Raw genomic sequence first — 16279 nt, 5'->3', positions numbered from 1 at the left:
TGGGAATGTAAAATGGTGCAGACACTGTGGGAAATAGTTTGGCAATGCCTCAAAAAGCTAAAGAGAATTATCATATGATCCAGCAATTTCCCTTCTAGGTATATACTCAAAAAAATTGAAAACAAGGACTTGAAGAGATCCCTATGTGTTGCTGTTTGTTGCAGCCTTATTCACAATAGGTAAAAGCTAGACACAACCCAAATGTCCATCAGTGTAGATGGATAAACAAAAGATGATCTATCCATATGATGGACTATTATTCAGCCATAAAAAGAGTGAAATTCCTCTAGAAGCTACAACATGGAGGAAGCTTGAAAACATGCTACATGAAAGAAGCCAGATACAAAAGGATGAATGTGCTATGATTCCACTTATCTGAAATATCTAGAATTGGCAAATTCACAGAGACGGGAAGTAGAATCAGGGTTTGGGGGAGTTGCGGAGAGAAGGGAATGGGGAGTTATTGCTTGATGGCTACAGAGTTTGTGTTTGGGATAATGAAAAGGTTTTGGAAATGGATAGAATGGACGGTTGCACAACCCTACGAGTACAATGAGTGCCACAGAATTGTATACTTAAAAATGGCAAAACTGGCAAATTTTGTTCTATATATTTATAGACACAATTAAAAAAAGAAAGAATTCAGGCCAATGATGTGGAAAGAGACGTGCTGGAAAGCTTCTGGGAAAGGTTTCCTCATTCTCAGCAGAGAGTCAATGGATGAGATGCTCTCTCTCATTTCTCTGGACCTGCCATGGCCATCTTGCTCAGTGGACTGAGGATGAAGTCACTATGGAAGCAGATGGAAAGACATAGGTCCTGGATGATGTCATTAAGTGACTGAACCAATGGGCTATGGAGTCAGCCAGTCCTCTCTTGGGATTCAAAATTATGTGAGATAATAACTTTCTTCTTTTTAGAAAAAGGAAACACAAATACCCAAGACAATAAAGAGCTCTTGAGCTTAAAATAGGGAATTTTCTGGGGTGCCTGGGTGGCTCAGTCGGTTGAATGTCTGACTCTTGATTTTGGCTCAGGGCATGATCTCATGGTTCATGATATCGAGCCCTACATCGTCGGGCTCTGTGCTGACAGCACGGAGCCTGCCTGGATCCTCTCTCTGCCCCTCCTCTGCTTGTGCATGCTCTCTCTCAAAATAAATAAATAAACTTTAAAAAATAAAACAATAAAAATGAAATAGGGAGTTTTCCGAAAGACCTGGAAGATGAGAGATTGAGATATTCAGACAAGTTGGGGTAATGGCTTTGCCCCACCAGAAAGATGAAGAAGATGGATGAAAACACATCACCTTTCAAGTAGCTGCAGCCAAAACAGCTTGCACAATCCATCAAACCAGAGAACAACTGTAGAGAACAGTAGAAGATGCTTGGAGGACAGTTTTCCCCTTTGGGGAAGCAGAAGGAGCCACAGGATGGAGAGGAAGTGTGAGCAAACTCAGGACCCAGGAGGGTGAGGAGGTGGGTGTTTGGGACTGGGTGTTACTCTGGAGACCTGGAAGGTGAACCAAAGGCAGTTTTAGAGAAATGGGTGTATGCAGCTGGGTTCAATACTTACTGGAAAATTGTTGAAAAAGGAGAAAAGGAAAGGAATGCGCACAAAAGTAACTGAAGAAGATAAAATAATGGCTCACTTCAAGATTGTATTAAAAACCTCCACACTGAGAAAACTGCACTGCAGTCAGGAAAATCACAGCTAGAGCGGGACAGGCAGAAACTGCTCTGGCAGAAACCAAAGTCCTTGAACTCACTTGAGTTCAGAAAGGAATTTTCATGCAGATCCTGTCTTTGCAAATCAGCAGCGCCTGCCCTCCCTGAGCCACTGACCCACCGGGCCATGGGGGAAGTTGCAGACCACAAGTGCTAATGGTAAGTGTGGGGAGTCTTTCGAAGGGAGCTCCAGGGCACGTGGGTGGAGGGAGGGAGGAGGGCTTCCATCTCAGAACTGAAGGACACAGTGGGGATTGATGCAATATCGTACCTTCCTGCCTGGCACATCCTGGTCATTACCGGGGCCCCAGGCACCGGGACGAGGCTGGTGTGGGACGGTAGGCGCCAGGCTGTATCCCCACGTAGAAATTGCCAGTAATGGGAAGTCAGCCCAGCCCCCACCTGCCCCCAGTCACTGGGGCCGAAGGAGCCGTGTGCTGACCCGTCGTACTTCCTGCCTGGGCTCGTTTGTCAGGGCAGGCTGGCCTCTCCTTCCCCTTCAAGGTGCTGGCCATCACTTTCCCACGCTCTTCCCAGGCCTTTGACTTGAGCCCAGCTGGCACATAAAGACACGGCTCAATGGGGCGCCTGGGTGGCTCAGTGGGTTAAGCGTCTGACTCTTGATTTCAGCTCAGGGCATGATCTCACAGTTTGTGGGATGGAGCTCGGTGTCTCCATGCTGGGCTCCGTGTTGACAGCGTGGAGCCTGCTTGGGATCCTCTCTCTCCCTCTCTCTCTCTGCCCCTCCCCCACTTACATGCATGTGCACGTGCAGCTCTCTCTAAAAAATAAATAGGCTGGAAAAAAACACAAAAAACCCACAGTAGGATGGACTCTGAGCCAGAAGAGGTGCAGTGGGGCCCCTTGAGGTGGCATGGTGGCGGGGGAGGACTGCTGGGCCGGTCCAGGTCCCCGCACTCCTGCACTGAGCCCGGGCACATGGGGGTATTCTGCTGATCCTGGCATCTCCGTGCTGCGGGGATGAGAGGACGCAAGAGGTGAAGCTGGGCCGGCTGCATGAGCCCTTGTATCCGTCCTGGGAAGGAGGAGGGCGGAGAGGAGCTGTGGGGTGGAGGGCGGCCACAGTCCCCAGCTGAGGGGCCCGGGGCCACCCTGGGCCTGGATTGTCCAGGAGGTCTCACCATGGCCCACAGCAGGACAGGTATTCAGGAGGTGGGGACTGCCACCATCAGACTGGCTCATGGGCTCCAGCAGAGGTAGGCTGTAGTCAGAGGCCCATCCAGGCCTCGGCCCCGCCTGCACCTCCCTCTGGCTGAAAGGCTCTGTGTCCCTGTGGCAGGGGCTGCTCGGTGCAGGACACACTGACAAGGCTAGGGGCCTGTTCGCCCTCTGGGGCCTGGAATGGAGCTTCTGGTCCCCGGTGGGCCCCTTGGGAGTGGAAGCGGTGGAGGCCGGGGGCCCTGGGGCGCCGGGACCCCACCTGCTGCAGCTCCTGGCTGCCCTCCGACCTCAGGGTTAAAGGCATGGTGAGGTCCGCGGCTGGTGCCTGGCACATCGTGTCGGTGGCTCCAGGCTGACCTTTGCTCACCTCCTCCCGGGGCCTCGGCCCCCGAACCTTCGCCCTCCTGTTGCCACTCCCAGTGGCGGCCGTGCCCGGCTGCTGAGGCCACCTATCTGCTCAGCGGCTTGGGGTGCTTCTCACCACCTGTGCTCCCCGGCCCTCTGCCTCCCTTCTCTCCTCTCTTCTCTGCCTTCTCACTTCTTACCCCTTCAGACCTTCCAGGAGCTGGCAAGGATGTGCTCGTTCACTCGCCCACTTATTCTTTTGTTTTGGGGGTTTGATTTTTTTTTTTTTTTTACATTTTGTCCCCATGATCATCTCTTATTTATTTTATAACTGGAAGTTTGTACATTTTGATCCCCTTCATCCATTTCACACAACCGCACCCCACCCCCACCTCTGGCAACTACCTGTTCTCTGCATCTATGAGTTTGGGTTTTTGTTTTTTGTTTTTTGTTTTTTTTCGATACCACATACAAGCGAGATCACACAGTATTTTTCTCCGTTTGACTTACTTCACTTAGCATAATGCCCTCAAGGTCCAGTTTATTCTCCAACTGACACCGTGCGGACCCTCAGAGATCCAGGGATGAAGGTTCAGCCCTGGAGGCGGTCCCCACTCTGAAAGGAGTCACGTGTAGAAACTGCTGGGGATCCCGTTAATGCAGCAGAGTAAGGGGGAAGGGTGTCAAGGAAAGCTGTCTGGAGGAGGAGGGGTGAAGCTAAGACTTAAAGGCAGAGAGAATTTTACCAGCAGCTGCGCCTTTTCAGGGGGACCCAAAGCAGAGTGTACTGGGGTGAGGTCTGCATGTTGGGCTTGGGCCTCGAAGGAGTGGCTGGATTTTGGAAACTTCAGCACTAGCAGAATTAGCATTATCATGAGTGGTAATACCATAGAGGAAGAGCTCTGAGGCCGCCTCCCCCACCTGCCTGGCCAACTGGATGGTGGGGTGGGGTGGGCACCGCCCAGGCCCTGAGCTCCAGCAGACAAGCCCGAACCTACCACCGACCACCTTCCTGGGTCACACAGAGCCCTGCCTCTCCCCTTCACTAGCTTGATCATTAGACCAGAACTTAACCCGGGGAGGATTTGAGGAGAGACTTCCTGACCCAAAATAGTTCTGCTGTGGCAGCGCGGGGCCCCAAAAGCCCCCCGCACAGAAGTGTTCCTCAGGTGAAGGTGTCCCACCTGCAGGGGCCCTCAGGTAAAATGTGAAGTCTCAGAGAAGGGGACCAGTGGTGTTTGAGGCTGGCCGTGGATTCCTCTCAGTGCTCTGTGAGCAGATGCCATCCAGGGAGTCCGAGTAGCGGAAGGGCCCTGGTCACTGTAGGGCAAGCAGGCCATCCCTGTCTGTCTCACCTCACCCCGATCCCAATGCCAGGGGGAGAGATCCTGAGTGGGAAGAGGCTCCCCAGACCAGACAGGTATGGAGGGAGGCTCCTCTAGTTGAGAAAGTCTCCCCACATGGCAGAAATCCAGCTGCTAACCATTTAGGCTCACTCATCCTGCAAAGAGACGAGGCTACCTACTGTGACCCTTCTTATTGGGGTCGAATTGTGTCCCCCCAAAAGAGCTCTTCAAGTCCTAACGCCCTATATCTGGGATTGTAACCTTATTTGGAAATGGGGTCTTTGCAGATGTAAGTTAGGGTGAGGTCCTACTGGATTTAGGGTGGGCCCTAATCCAGTGACTGGGGTCCTTATAAAGGAAAGCAGAGGGAGATTCAGAGAGATGCAGACACAAGGAAGAAGGCCATGCGATGATGGAGGCAGAGACTGGGGTGCCGTGCCTATAGGCCAAAGAAGGCCAAGGATTGCCTGAAGCCACCAGAAGTAAGGAGAGTGCCGAGGATAGATTCTTCCCTATAACCTTCAGAGGGAGCGTGGCCATACGGACACCTTGCTTTTGGATTTCTAGCCTCCAGAACCGTTAGAGGATAAATGTTTCAGGTCACCCAGTTTGGGATACCTTGTTATGGCTTCCACAAGAAACTAATACACTTACATCCAGAGCGAGCTACCTTTGGCTTGTGCCTTGATCCCTTGGCCTGACAGCCAGGTTTGGGGTGTGTCTGTTGGTGAGTCACATGAGGAGGCAAGATGGGGGCCTGCACCTGGACTTTCCTTCTCTCTCTCAAGAATTATTTGTTGATCACCTACTGGGGTCCAGGCACAGTAGTGGGGGATAGACATGAACAGAGGCATGGCCCAGCTGACACTCCAGTCTGGGGAAAGAGTGTGGGAAAACCCGTAAGGTTCATGGCCTAGGCCACAGCCCACCATGTGGGATTCCTGTGAACACTGCAGGGGTGCTGTGACCCAGGCGGTCATGGATTGCCAGAGCAGCTGAAGGCCAGCGAGCTGGGGGTGGGGGGCATGTCAGGGCCAGTGGGGTGCTTGGTGGGAAGCTTGCCGGGCTTTCCAGCCCCACTTGGGGGACACCAGAGTTGGGCTGGCTCCCTGTGTCTCAGGCCATCAGCGCTCACAGTGGTGACCACCTTGGTGACCTTACAAAGTTGACCCCAAAGGCTCAGAGAGGTCAGGAGGCTGTCTGTCTCAGGTACAGTGTGGATGACTCAGTGGTCCTCCTGCCAGAGGAAAGAAGGCCCGGCTGGGAGCCGAAGGGGAAGCCAGAGACAGGGACCCAGAGGCTCTGGGGTCTGGGCAGGGGCTCCCCCCGTCACGAGGTGGTCCCTGCCAGAAGACCCCTTTGCTTCCCACACCACAAAGTGTTTCTGAATTGTCCGCCCCACCTCACCACTTGGGTCGCATCTCAAACTCAGCATGCCCTACACCCCACCCTCTCAGCACATCTTTTTCAAAGATGCCTCTCATGCCTTTCCCTTCCCCCTTTACTCATGGTCCCCGGAACAAGTGCACTTTGTCAAAATTCAAACTTCCTCCCCTTTCTGAAAGATGACAGTGAAACACGTCCATCATAAAAAAAAATGATTGAATATGGAAAAGTAGAAAGGACAAAGCACCTGTACCACATGGGTTTATTTCCTTTCAGTCTTTTTTCTGTGAATTAAAGTTTTTAATGTTTTATTTTATTTTTGAGAGAGAGAGACAACACAAGCAGGGGAGGGACAGAGAGTGGGGGGGAGGACACAGAATCCGAAGCAGGCTCCAGGCTGTCAGCACAGAGCCCGATGCAGGGCTCGAACCCACAAACCGCCAGATCATGAGCTGAAGTCAGATGCTTAACCAACTAAGCCACCCAGGTGCCCCTTTCCTATGAATAGTTTGACATTGTTTTTATCTTACATTTCCATCCCTGCCCTCCCCAACTCAGTATAATATTGCATTTTCTTGGACCCTGAAAATTCTTTGTAAAATATCTTTTTAAGAGACTGCTCAAAATCTGCTTAAATCCCTTGGCAGTTTCCATGGCTTTCTGGGTACTAAAATTTACTAAAATTCACCGTTCAGCTCTCAAGGTCAGTCATGACCTGACACCTGCTTCCCTCCCTCTCCTTACTCCCTCCTGAACCCCCTGGATCCCTCCCAAAGGAGCATGGACACACGGTCCCGAGTGCCCCTCTGCCCACCGTCCCCCACAGGGTACTCTGCTGTCCCCAGGGTCACCTCCGTGGCTCAGGAAGGCAATCCTCCACCCCTGCCTCCACTGGGGCAGGTCTATACCCTAGTGGGGGCTGCGTCCATCCTCTCCAGAGCTTCCGTTTGTGTCCAGATCCCACCCAGTGGAATGAAGGAAGGGCCTTGGGATTCTGGGAAGGAAAGCCTTCCTCCCCGATGCAAAAACACATACAGGGGAACTGCTGCTCCTCTCGGGTGACCATCACTTCGGATGGATGTGACACCTGAAGCTGTGACCGGTGACCGTGGGGGCAGAGATCACCAAGAGTTGAGGATGAGAGTGGCACAGAAGCAAGATGGAAGGCTGGCCTTCCTTGATGAATTGTTGAGCGGGGCACCCGGTTCACTGCTCATTCTGCCTCTGGATTTCTTGTGATGTTGCTTATTGTTTAAGTCACTATTGATTACCACCAGGGCACCCAGACTGACCTTTCCTCCTTCTCTCCGTGGTCCCGGGCCAGCCCGTGCTATGAGGCCTCCGCGTCTGCCCCAGGAGGGCCCCACTCATACTCCAGCACTGCCCCAACCCCCTCTCCCGGGGCTGCCATGCCCCCTACCCCCCACCTGCGCTGAGGCCCTACTGGGTTCCCTGCCACCCCTTGCCACACCCTCCAGCACTGGTGTCACTCTATCACAGTATCTCTGTCACTGGACACTCTCAGGCCTGGGTGCCCTGGGGGTGACTGGGAATTTCTCAAGGGCAGTGGCCATGCCTCATTTGGGGTGAGCCCACTGCACTTGGTACACAGTAGGTGCTCAGGAAATGTGAGCTGAGTGAACGTTAGTATTGGTCCCCTGCCTTTGAGCCTTTTGTGCTTAGTGTGTGCTATGGACTGAATTGTGCCCTCCCCCCCCCCCCCCGATTTATACATTGAAGCTCCACCTCCCGATGTGACAATATCTGGGGATGGGGCAATTAGGCTCTGATGAGGTCATGAGGATGGGGCCCCATGGTAGGATTAGTGCCTTGTAAGAAGACGCATGAGAGGCATCTGGGGGGCTCAGTCAGTTAAGTGTCCTACTCTCTTGATCTCGGCTCAGGTCCTGATCTCACAGTTCGTGAGATTGAATTCCACATCAGGCTCTGTGCTGACAGCATGGGATTCTCTCTCTTCCTGTCTCTCTGCCCCTCCCCTGCTTATACACACATACAAACACACACACACTCTCTCTCTCTCTTTCAAAATAAATAAACATTAAAAAGAGAGAGAGAGACACAAGAGACTTGCTTCCTCTCTCTCTGCCGTGTGAGGACACAGCAAGAAGGTAGCCATCTGCATGCTGGGAAGAGGGTCCTCACCAGAGTCTGACCACCCTGGCACCCTGGGCTTGAACTTCAGCCTTCAGAACCATGAGAAATAAATCTGTGTTAGGCCATCCAGTTCATGATGTTTTGTTATGGCAGCCTGAGCTAAGACTGTGTTGTTGGCCATGGCCAACTGTTGCTTAACATTGTGGTGTGGGAGCATGCCACCTCTTCAGGGCAGGGCCTGAACCTTCTTCCTTCCTAGGCCTCTCCCTCCCATGGACCCCGGGGACTGGCCCAGGCCACCAGTGGAACACTGGATGGCCCACATGGCCTGCTCTGAAATGACCCCTTTTTACCTGCTAAGGGGTCCCAAGTGGGGTGTATGGGTAGACAGGGCCTCGGGGACATCCCAGGCAAGGCCCCTTGTCCCCATTCGTGACTTCTGCCCAAAGTCTTTTGGGAGGATGGTGGCCAACAGAGACAATCCCAGACTGGACGCCTGGCCCTGTCTGGACTCCTGAGGCCTGGGCCTGGGCCAAGGTGGCCACAGCCCTGATCTCCCAGCTCTTGGGAATACGCTTGATATTGTTAGAGCTCCTGTGAGTCACCGCGAGCACCCCCGGGTTAGGGCAGAGTCTGGCCCAGTCCTCAAGGTCAACCAGGAGACCAGGCTCAGGTGTCCCATGCAGAGGGACAAGAATGTGGTCAGGGACCAAGGACAGAGTGGGAGGCTAAGTGGAAGTGGAACAGAGAGAAGGCAAGCCAGGGCTTGAGCAGAGAAAGGGGCCTTAAGTAATGTTCAAATGACCAGGACAGCAAGGACAGCAAGGCCCCCTCTGTGCCAGCCAGGGAGTCCTGTCATTAAACATGCTTCACAGTGGGAGGTTGGTGTATCTGGGGTGTGGCAGGGCAGCCTGAGGGGCGGGTCAGGGGCAGCCCTGGCTGGACATCAGCACTGGCCCGGGGCAACTGCCACCAAGTGTGGGAAGGCCCAGACTTTGTTCTCATTGGCAGCTGGTTACCCAGCAGGTGGGGTGGTGGGGGGCTGGCTTCCCGGAAAGGTCTAGGCTGGTGGGCAAGTCTTTGAACTTCCCACCCCACTCACTGCCCCTGGTTAAAACCTGGAAGGGCAAGGTCAAAATGCCAGGGTGGCCTCGAGGGGTGGAACTTTTGCCACATGCCACGTTTCAGCTCCAGAGAGTGGCTCAGGCCCCAGGGAGGCCAGAGGGGAGGGTCACAGCGTGGTGAAGAGGAAGGAGGACTGGTGTCACTCGTGGGTGGGTCGGGTGAGGCACCTGTCCAGGAGGGCAGGCGCCTGTGACAGACAGGGTGGGGGAGCCAGCAGGGCTTTGGCAGGACAAGAGATGTGATGGACACATGGCCCAAGATTCTGCACAGGAGTCTTGCTCACGTCCCAGGAGAGAGCTTGAGGCCCAGGTCGGCTGTGGCGGAGGCCTGGTGCAGGGTGAGAGGACACACACACGGCAGGGGAGAGGTAGGGGCTGTGGGGAGCAGAGAGCTGAGCTGCTGTGGTGGAGAAAGGCTTCAGAACCCACTTCCCCTGCCCCGCCCTTCCGCAAGCTATTTAACAAACAGGACATCCTACAAACGCAGAGAGAAGGTGGCCTGTGCGCTCTGGGGAGTGGCCGTCTATCCCCGTTTCCTCCTGGAGGTCAGGACCAACCACCCCAGCCAACACAACTGCCCTTTGGAAGGACTATCGAGGGGAAATAGCGTCGCTGCCACAAAATGGAGAGAGGCTTGTGGCCAGACTCGGGGAGGTCCCCTGGGCTCCTCTTAGTTCTAGGGAAATGAAAGCCAGCAGCAGGGACCAACAGTGGGCTCAAGTCCCACAGTGTGAGTGACCCCACCGGGTTAAGTAACCCAACTAACCCAAGGGCCTGCAGAGGACAAAGGGAGTGTGGAGTCACAGAGGGGACAAGCCGTCCCGTGATCTGTCACGGAAAGCACAGCATCTGTTCTTTTGCAACCCTGCTGCGTCATACCGATTTTGCTATACTTCACCCATTTTAATGTTCTTTCCTCCCTTTCCCCCACTATAATACAGGGCAGCTGTTCTCAAAGTTTGTGGCCACAGAACCCCTTTAACTCTTAAAAGCTGTTGAGGACCCCAAAGAGCTTTTTGTTTGGGTCCTGTCAACATTCACCAGGAAAGAAATTAAAGCCAAGAGCTTTAAAAAAAATATATCAATTCATTTAAAAGCAATAAATTCACCACGCTAACTTTTTTTGATGAAAAATAACCATATTTTCCAAAACAAAAACTTTTTTTTTTTTTTTTTTTTGATGAGTAGGAGCGCAATAATTGATTTTGCATTCTGCAGACGTTTAATGTCTGGCTTAACAGACTGCATTCCCACGTCTGTTTCTGCATTCAGTCTGTCGCAGTCTGTCCTCTCGGTCCAAGATAGGAGAGTTGGCTTCCCCGCCCTGGAAGGTGCAATTGGGAAAGGGAGGACCATGCTGTGGTAGTGAACTTTAATCCACACCTTCTGGAATAGATGGCAGCACAAACCAGAGGGCGGAGCGACACCTCCCAGGGTAGTTGGTAAGCAGCTTCGGAAAGCTCCATGCTCCCTTGGTGGGGGGGGGCACCGCGGGGCAGCAGGCACAGTTGTGGCAGCCGGATGGCAGCATGGGAAGAGGGTGGATGTCAGCCAAGGGATTGGTGGAGTGGACTTTTGTCATCATCTTTGGTGACCCAGCATCAGAGGACCCTTCCTTTTTGGGCAAAATCCTTTACTGGGTGGGTTCTGCAGAGACCAGCCTCAAGGAGCCAGATAATCTGTGAAGAGGGTGAAGGTGTGCCTGAGGGTTTACCTGATCCTCTCCCTCCTGGCACTTGAATCTTGAGCACGCGACAGAGACAGCGGAGAATTACTGTGGCAGTGGGGTGGCACGTACTACTTTGGTGGCAGTGTCATGTGGCCGACGCTGGGGCACCAGCTGCAGCATCCTCCCCAAATGGTCCCTGTGGCATGTCCCGGCCTGGGTCTGGGGCAGCACTCTCCTTGACCCCTGTGCACTTGCTGACTGGACCCCAGGCCTCCTGTCAGCCCGAACTACCCGTATTCTCCTGACCGTTGTCCTTCCCAGCTCAGTCCTGTCACTGCGGACCACCCAGAAGCCTGGAGAGAGCTGGCCGCGGGGGTCTGCCTCTTCCCTCTAGTGTGCTGCCATGGTCCATCTAGACTCTGTTTCTTCCTGGGTTCCCAGCACCTCCCACCTGCCTGGGTTCCCTGTGCCCTGTTTTGACCTTTCCAAGGGATCCTGCAGAACCCCCCGGGGGAGGCTACAGCACGGTCATCAAACTGTCCTGGGTGGAGCCTCCAGGGACCTGCCATAGCTTAGGAGGGGTCCAACCGCAGAGTCCCCATCTCGCCTCAAATCCCATCTCCCCCCCCCCACATTCCCCAATTTTTTATTACAAACGATTAACTTTTTAAAATGACAGGCTGTTTGTAAAACAGAGGAGGAAAATGATCTACTACAAATTTTGTGATTCCTTTCCAGTCTTTGAAACTATCTTGCGACATCTGTGCAGACTGTCATCGTTCCCTGGGCGTGTACTGGCCAACCCCCACCCCGAGCTGGGCTTTGTGCTCTGACCAACGGAACGAGTATGCCCGACACACACGTGTGGGCAGGGGCTGGGTTGTGCTTGCAGGGGTTGGCTTGGCCTCTTGTGCTTCTGCCATGAGAAAGAAGAACATGCCCCAGGGAGCGCTCCTCCTTCACCTGGGACCCAGAGCAGAATAAGGGATGCATTGTGGAACAGACCTGGATCAGACCCAGGGCCCAGCGTGGAACCGCCACAGCTGACTTGTAGACGGGAGAGCGCAAGTCTGCAAGCCGCTGAGATTTCCGAGCAAAAGCTAACCCATCACCTTACAGGAGGAACTCGTTCCAGAGTTTGACACACGCTAAATATTGTGGAGAGTCCGCATTATGAGGTAGTAAGTCCCCAGGCACAGCTGAGAGAGCATATTGACTGTTACAGTCACTCCGCTGTCTTTATCTAATGGTTTGAGGCCGGAACAGGTACCTGACAGAGGACAGGGAGAAAGCTTATCACCTTCAGATCCTGGCTCTCCAACTCCGGGAGGAAGCGGGGGTTGGGTGAGTGTGGGGAAGGTCGGAGGGATTGTACCAATTGCCAACAACACCTAGCCTGATGCCCCCGTAGACAGGAGGGACTGGCCATCCCACTGCGTCCCCCAAACCCGCCCCTCGATTCCTCCGGCAGCCTGCTCCTCCACTCCTGAGTCTTCCTGAAGTGCAAGTCCATGTCTTTGAGATATCATTTGAGGCTGGGAAGGGTGGTCAGGGGCTCTGTACTCCTGAATACAAAGATGGGCCCGAAGTTCGGGGCAGCATTTTGCACACCCAGCTCTTGCTATTTGCTTGTTATCCCCCATGGCGCGTGCCATCTTGTCACTGTCACTTTTGTGTACTTTGTGCACGTGGGGAGGAAGCACATCTGAATCATGTCTGGCTCAGGGTAGGTCTTCAATAAATGTTTGAAAAAAACAAATGAATCTTTATGAAATGTTACATCTACTGCTGCTCGGGGCTGCTTCCCACATCCCGCGGGCTGGTGGAAACGGAGAAGGTGTCTGTGTGTGTGTGAGCGCGCGAGCGAGCTTGGCACGGTCCTGGGTGACTGGGGCGCCCTGAGGCTTTCAGTCACGCGGGCTCCCAGGACTGGCTTTTGTTGCTGGCATGCCCCCTCGCTAGGCGTATCACGTTGTTTACTTAATTCACATCGCTAGCAATTTAGATCATTTTTACTAAGTTGCTAATGACAAAAATGGATTCCCTCCTTTCTTTTCTCCAGTAATAATATCACGACGCCTTTTTATTTCAACCTCCTTTTCAAAGTATTCATTTGTTCTCAGCCATAAGAACATTATTCTCCCAGAATCTGGTTTTTGCCTGGTTCCCTGGTCTACCGCTAGTAGTACCTCAAGAGACACTGCACTTATTTTAAAAATAACCTCAACTCTTCTTTTTCTGTTGCTGACAGATCAGTTAAGTTTGGACCTTAAAGTAATACCTGAAGGTTTTGGCTGTCTTTTGTTTAAGGCTACTCTCTCCAGCATCCTGATGATAATTAACACTTTTTATCGTAGCCAAATAATATTCTAGGACTCTTGGCAATGAACAAATCACTTGTTGCTTAGTTTGGTTGTTCCTAAAGAGATGTTACTACCCATTTGGGAAAATTTCAGGTTTACTTCATGGCCTAGTATCACACTGGAACACCTATTCTCAAAGACGGTGGCTCCTCCCTCTACTAAAAGAGACCTTAAAACTCTATAGACTGAGTCATCTAATACCTGAAAATTAAGACCCATGGGATTTTAATCCCATGCCTAGTACTTTGAGGAGCTCCTACACTGGGTACATATTAACATTTTAAGCAATCTTTAAGCACATCTGCAATAGACGTGTATCTTCACATATAAACTTAAAAAAAATACTTTAATACGTCGTAATACACAGAACTAGAATTCAACATATCACGTTGCTAAAACATTCATATAAATTTCATATATGCGTGAATTCACTGCATTAGAAAAATTCACCTTTTATGATGTTGAAGACCAGCATCAGCAAAACCCAAAGGAAAACTATTTTAACAGTAGGAACACTAAAAATAACAACTTGAAGGCTTATAAACAAGTGGCAGGAAAAAGAATTCTTTACATTTGCTACTGATTTTGTCACAACAGGTACAATCTGAAATACAACTTTAGACTAGCAGTGTATAAAAATACTTTCAAACAATACATCTGATAGGCATAGTACCATAAAAAAAACCCCAAAACAAACAAAAAAACAACCCAGCTGTATAGTTATTTCACTTGAAGACCTACTATTCAACTGCCTGCTTCCAAGCTAGCTTTTAAAGCATCAGCCTGGAAAGCATATTCTCTCGCACATGTACGCACCACACACACACACACACACACACCCGTATATTAAAATCACCTCCTCTATCTATGGTGCACACTGATGAGTAACTGACAGGCATTAATCTCAAGGCATGAGATGATATGGTGTTTGGAGCCTATTTTCAGTTCCAAGATTGGGATGGATGAACAAAGAGGCAAAAATAAGGTGGATTGTGTGTGTGTTTATGATTTCTGTTCCACATATGGGTGCTCTCTGGAAGAGGAGTTTAATCTGGCATATCAATATTTAACTTGGGAGGCGGGGGAACATACTTTCCAGGACTCTGGGTTATAACTACCCTGGCCTTCTTTCCAAACATCGGAGCAATTTTAGGAGCATCTGGGACTGATGTTTCTTCAGCTTCTTCACTATCTTCATGATGTAGATCATAGGAAATGTTCCCATATTCTCTTAGAAATGGGAAAATTTCAAGCAGAAACTGACAGAAATCTCTGCGAATCCCAAACCACCAATGGTTGCCTCCCTTCCGCCTAAACGTCGTGGCCATTAAAGTTATTAATGAAAGCCAAAGGGGGACAAATATGGAGATGTAAGAGAATGTATTGTGGCCGTCCAATCTGTGAACGAGCAGAACCTCAAAAGTGAGCAGGGGCACGACAATCGTTATCCAGCTGATGGCCATGGTCACATGTGTCCTTCGCTGTTCCGCAACGACATCCAAGGATCGAAGGAACAGGAGGGACCAGACGATGTAATAGAGGACGACTAGGCAGAGGAACGACATGAGAATCCACAGGGGCACGAACACCACCAGCCACGGCCAGTGGATAATCCTGTCCAGCCTTAGGGCGATGAAGATGAACTGCAGGATGTTGACAGAGCACAAGATCTCCAGCTCTAGGGACCTATCGTGTCGGAAGCCCCAGACGCAGGCGGCCACGGACACTGGGGATACGAAAAAAAGTGGCATGAAGACCAGCAGCCAGAAGTGGGTCCCCCTCTCCACCCTGTCGCAGACCAGGACTTCGAACATGAGCAGCAGCAGGTGGATAGCCACGGCGATCAACATGGCTTTGAACTCCACGCAGGCCTCCCCCTCCGTGCGGTATCGAGGGTTGCGGGCCCAAACGCCTGCGCCCACTGAGGCGCCGGCGATGACCAGGAGCTTCCACAGCCATATGGGGGCGAAGACCGCCCAGTAGCTCCACTGGATGACGCCGTCCAGGCGGAGGGGCAGCAGCACGGAGAAGAGCAGCAGGCAGGCGTAGATGAGGAACTTACTCGGGTTGAAGTCCTGGAACAGGCCCCTAGGGTTCATGGCGAAGCCGCCGCCAGCCCACCGGGCCTGCTGCTCAGCCCGGCTGGGCGGGCGCCGCGTCTCCGCCGCTTCCCGGGCCCGCCGCCTCCCCTCCGGGCCTGTGGCGGCTCTAGGCTGGCAGCTGCCGGGAGACGCACCGGGAGGAGGTTCGGACCCCAGCGCCGAGTGGCCGGAACACGTGCACGCGCGGTCACGTGGCCTGGCCGGAAGCGCGACGGGGCCGAGCGTGCGCCTGCGCGCCCACGCTCTATCGGCGACCCTCGGCCGCGGGCGGCGCGGCGTCTAGGAGTGGGGCGCTGCCTCCGCCCCGCCGCCCGCCTTTACTCCGTACCCATCCGGAAAAAAGCTACCGCGTATGGCGCCAGGAGAGACGGAACCTGACGCGCCGGTGACTCCTCGGCCAGCCCGTTGTCAGACTTCGGGCGGACGCTTCCTGGCGGCGCAGGGGGGAGGCGGGAGTGAGCTCACATCCTCCCGGCCCGCTCGGGGGCAGGGCCCAGGCGGGGGCGGGGCCGTGGGCGGGGCTCGCCTGGGGTCCTCCCCTCGCTGGCAACCCGCCCCGGGACTGGGGCACCACGGCAGGGTCCGCCCCTGGCGGCGGTGAGGGGCCACGTTGTGGGCACGAGCGAAGGCGGGTGACCTGGAGGGTGTGGGAGTTTGTGAGCGAGGTGGTGCCGGGAACCATGAATGCACAGGGGGGCGTGTATGTGTGGAAACGCGCGCGCGCGCGCGTGTGTGTGTACGTACAGTGAGGCCGGCGGTGGGCTGGTTCCTGTGCCCAGGAGGGAGCCCCGCGTGGGGTGGAGTGTGGGGTTTTGCCTGGAATAGATGACTTCCAGGACCGTCTGCCTGGTGGCGCAATGACAGTTCTGAGGCTGCCTGTGAAATGGCTGAGGCACCGTGCCTAGGGGGCGGTGGTGATC

General features: G+C 53.2%; 1 protein-coding gene and 1 long non-coding RNA gene across 3 annotated transcripts; one reads left to right on the top strand and one right to left on the bottom strand.

The window, feature by feature from the left end:
• The first annotated feature begins 1094 nt into the window (after positions 1–1094).
• On the top strand, positions 1095–12657 carry LOC123379099. Of its 2 annotated transcripts, none has more exons than XR_006583086.1 (3): positions 1095–1886; positions 10167–10667; positions 11633–12657. It is a non-coding gene; the product is annotated as an uncharacterized LOC123379099 (long non-coding RNA). The 2 variants fall into 2 exon arrangements; XR_006583087.1 differs by having other exon boundaries at positions 1099–1886; positions 10498–10667.
• Positions 12658–13584: 927 nt separating this feature from the next.
• On the bottom strand, positions 13585–15829 carry TMEM185B (transmembrane protein 185B). Its single transcript, XM_003990700.5, has one exon. The coding sequence runs from the start codon at positions 15354–15356 to the stop codon at positions 14304–14306; it is 1053 nt and encodes a 350-aa protein (XP_003990749.1). The 5' UTR covers positions 15357–15829; the 3' UTR covers positions 13585–14303.
• Positions 15830–16279: the final 450 nt, after the last annotated feature.

This window comes from Felis catus, chromosome C1, assembly GCF_018350175.1.
Source record: "Felis catus isolate Fca126 chromosome C1, F.catus_Fca126_mat1.0, whole genome shotgun sequence".
Classification (NCBI taxonomy): Eukaryota; Metazoa; Chordata; class Mammalia; order Carnivora; family Felidae; genus Felis; species Felis catus.
The sequence above is the reverse complement of the archived record's forward strand: the minus strand, read 5'-3'. Positions and strand labels throughout refer to the sequence as shown.

What these genes read in the sequence shown, in the direction of transcription:
- TMEM185B (XM_003990700.5), bottom strand. Translation starts at nt 15,356, where the DNA reads ATGAACCCTAGGGGCCTGTTCCAGGACTTCAACCCGAGTAAGTTCCTC.